General features: G+C 48.1%; 1 protein-coding gene across 1 annotated transcript in view; it reads left to right on the top strand.

Moving 5' to 3' along the window:
• LOC112690734 (zinc finger protein 568-like) overlaps positions 1–1,764 on the top strand; it is a gene marked incomplete in the record, with an annotated part of 4,605 nt that extends 2,841 nt beyond the window's left edge. Inside the window, 3 exon segments of the mRNA XM_025564808.1 lie at positions 1–296; positions 1,178–1,291; positions 1,375–1,764. Coding sequence (XP_025420593.1) covers positions 1–296; positions 1,178–1,291; positions 1,375–1,489 — 525 coding nt within the window.
• Between the last annotated feature and the right edge of the window lie 503 nt (positions 1,765–2,267).

Raw genomic sequence — 2,267 nt, 5'->3', positions numbered from 1 at the left:
GGGAGATCGGCTTTCCGGCCGTACTCGCCCGAGTCGTCGGCCAGCAGCGACGGCGGCGGATGTGCGCCACCACCGATGACGTCCGGCCCGTCGCCCACGGGCCGGACGCCGTTACCCCCGTACGAACGCGGCGGCGGCGGCGGCGGCGTCCATGACGGAGACGCGGCGTTCTTCGATCGGCGGTGCGCCGAGATGGAGACCATAGTCAGCAACCTCGGCCATTCCGACCAAGGTCACCTGTGCATATACTGCGGAAAAGTCTACTCCCGGAAGTACGGGCTCAAGATTCACATCAGGTAACGACGGGGACACGCGCGAACGCTACGGCGAAAGGGGTGACCGCGGTCAGTGACGTGGCGAACTACGAGCAATATAGGACCGAACAAATTCGTTAATGACCCGGCGCGTCCCGCCAATCGATTCGCAGCGTTAGCGTTCGACCAACACCTTGAATTTTTAGGTCCGCACGAATTCCACTTCCGTCTTCCAGTGTGCTTAACCGTTTACCGATAAGTGACCGAGTCGCGTTCCACCTAGGAACGGGACTAGGGGCAGGAATACGGGGTTTTATCGCCGGGCGTAAAATTGTGGATGGTGTAATTTTCGTGGTAAATAATTTATTATTGACTGCTATAGTTTGATATTTTTAACTTGGCGAAAATCTCTAGTTCCGCCTCCGATTCCACCGCCCGTCTTCTCCGAATTCCAGAAGCAACGGCTTCTGAAAATCATGGTTCGCGACGCCACTGACCGCGGGACTCGGGGCCGTACTGACAGGCGTTTCTAACCGTCGGAAGCGGGCCACCGGCTCTCGTGCCGAGCACCGACCGGTGGAGCCAATTAAGCAACCGTAGTGTTCGACGAGAGAAGCTCTTCCGCCCCCCCCCCCCCCCCCCCCTTACGGAAACTATTATTATTGCGTTCCGTTACGAGAACGGAGGAAAACGCGTTTTCGCGCGAAACGTACGATTCGAAATACATCTCGCGCATTCGAAAAATGTCTGAGGACAAATAACCTGGCCACGAAAACGAGTGAATTTAACAGACCAACTCGTATTTATCACGTCAACAATCCGCAGACAAATGACCCAAACCGGTGGATCGCACATCTGTGTTCCTTTCCCTAAGCTCTACGATTACTACAGTCTTGATGACATCGTTTTCCGCTTGTCTACAGGACCCACACCGGTTTCAAGCCGCTGAAATGCAAGTACTGCTACCGACCGTTCGGCGATCCGAGCAATTTGAATAAGCACGTGCGACTACACGCCGAAGGAGACACACCGTACAAGTGCGTTACTACCGCGCGGCGAAATTATTTTCTCTTCTCTCAGATTGTGCAGAACCGTGACTAATGCAGTTTCGTTGTTGCAGGTGCGATTGTTGCGGCAAAATACTGGTGCGCAAAAGGGACTTGGACAGGCACATGAAGTCAAGGCACGCGCGGACAATGCCGAAAAGCTTGTTTAAAATGCACGTGCCCGTGTGAACGACCGCGTGTGTTTACATTTTATTTTTGCCCGAAAAACGGTCTACTCTGATGCGGAATTAAAAAAAAGTTGTTATTTCGTTTGTGATATTTTCAAATAGTTTAAAAATAATTTAGCGTATAAGTAATGTTTAAAGACCCACACGGTTTAACATGGTTATTGTAATACTACGATTCAACCTGAAAAACTATTATTTTTTTTATTTTCACTTGAACTATGAACGCTTTAATTCATAATGATATCCATACATAGTACATTGAAAATGATATGTCATCACTAGTCAATACGTAATAATATTTTAATAATATATGTAAGTGTTCCTGTGTACGGCGTTTAAACCATTTTTTCCCCTTAATTTATTTATTACTTTCAAATGAAATGTTGGACATAAACTTATTTAAGTCGGGAGGCATTGGTAGTGGTGCTATACAAGGATTTCTATGCAAGACTTACTATTCTGAGTGCGTGGTAAATGATTATTAGTGTATCTGCAGGACCGTAGCAACCAAATATTGCACCCGAGGCGAAACTAGTAGGCACTTCTAGCCCCCCCCCCCCCCCATACTACGGCCCTGTGTGTCTGTCCGCGCTTCACTATATCATACCCACTCAGCTTATCTGTCAATTAACGAATAAGTGAAGGAACATACGGACGTTATTTTACCGCACGTTTTGTTTAAATACATTCAAATGAATTAAACAAAAACATACGAGTGCCGCGCCGTTAAATTAAAGCGCAACATTTCGAAAAATGTCGCGTACACCTTGACTTTACAG

This window comes from Sipha flava, unplaced genomic scaffold (genome assembly GCF_003268045.1).
Source record: "Sipha flava isolate LNK unplaced genomic scaffold, YSA_version1 51_pilon_pilon, whole genome shotgun sequence".
Classification (NCBI taxonomy): Eukaryota; Metazoa; Arthropoda; class Insecta; order Hemiptera; family Aphididae; genus Sipha; species Sipha flava.
This window is presented reverse-complemented; position numbering and strand designations above follow the sequence as displayed.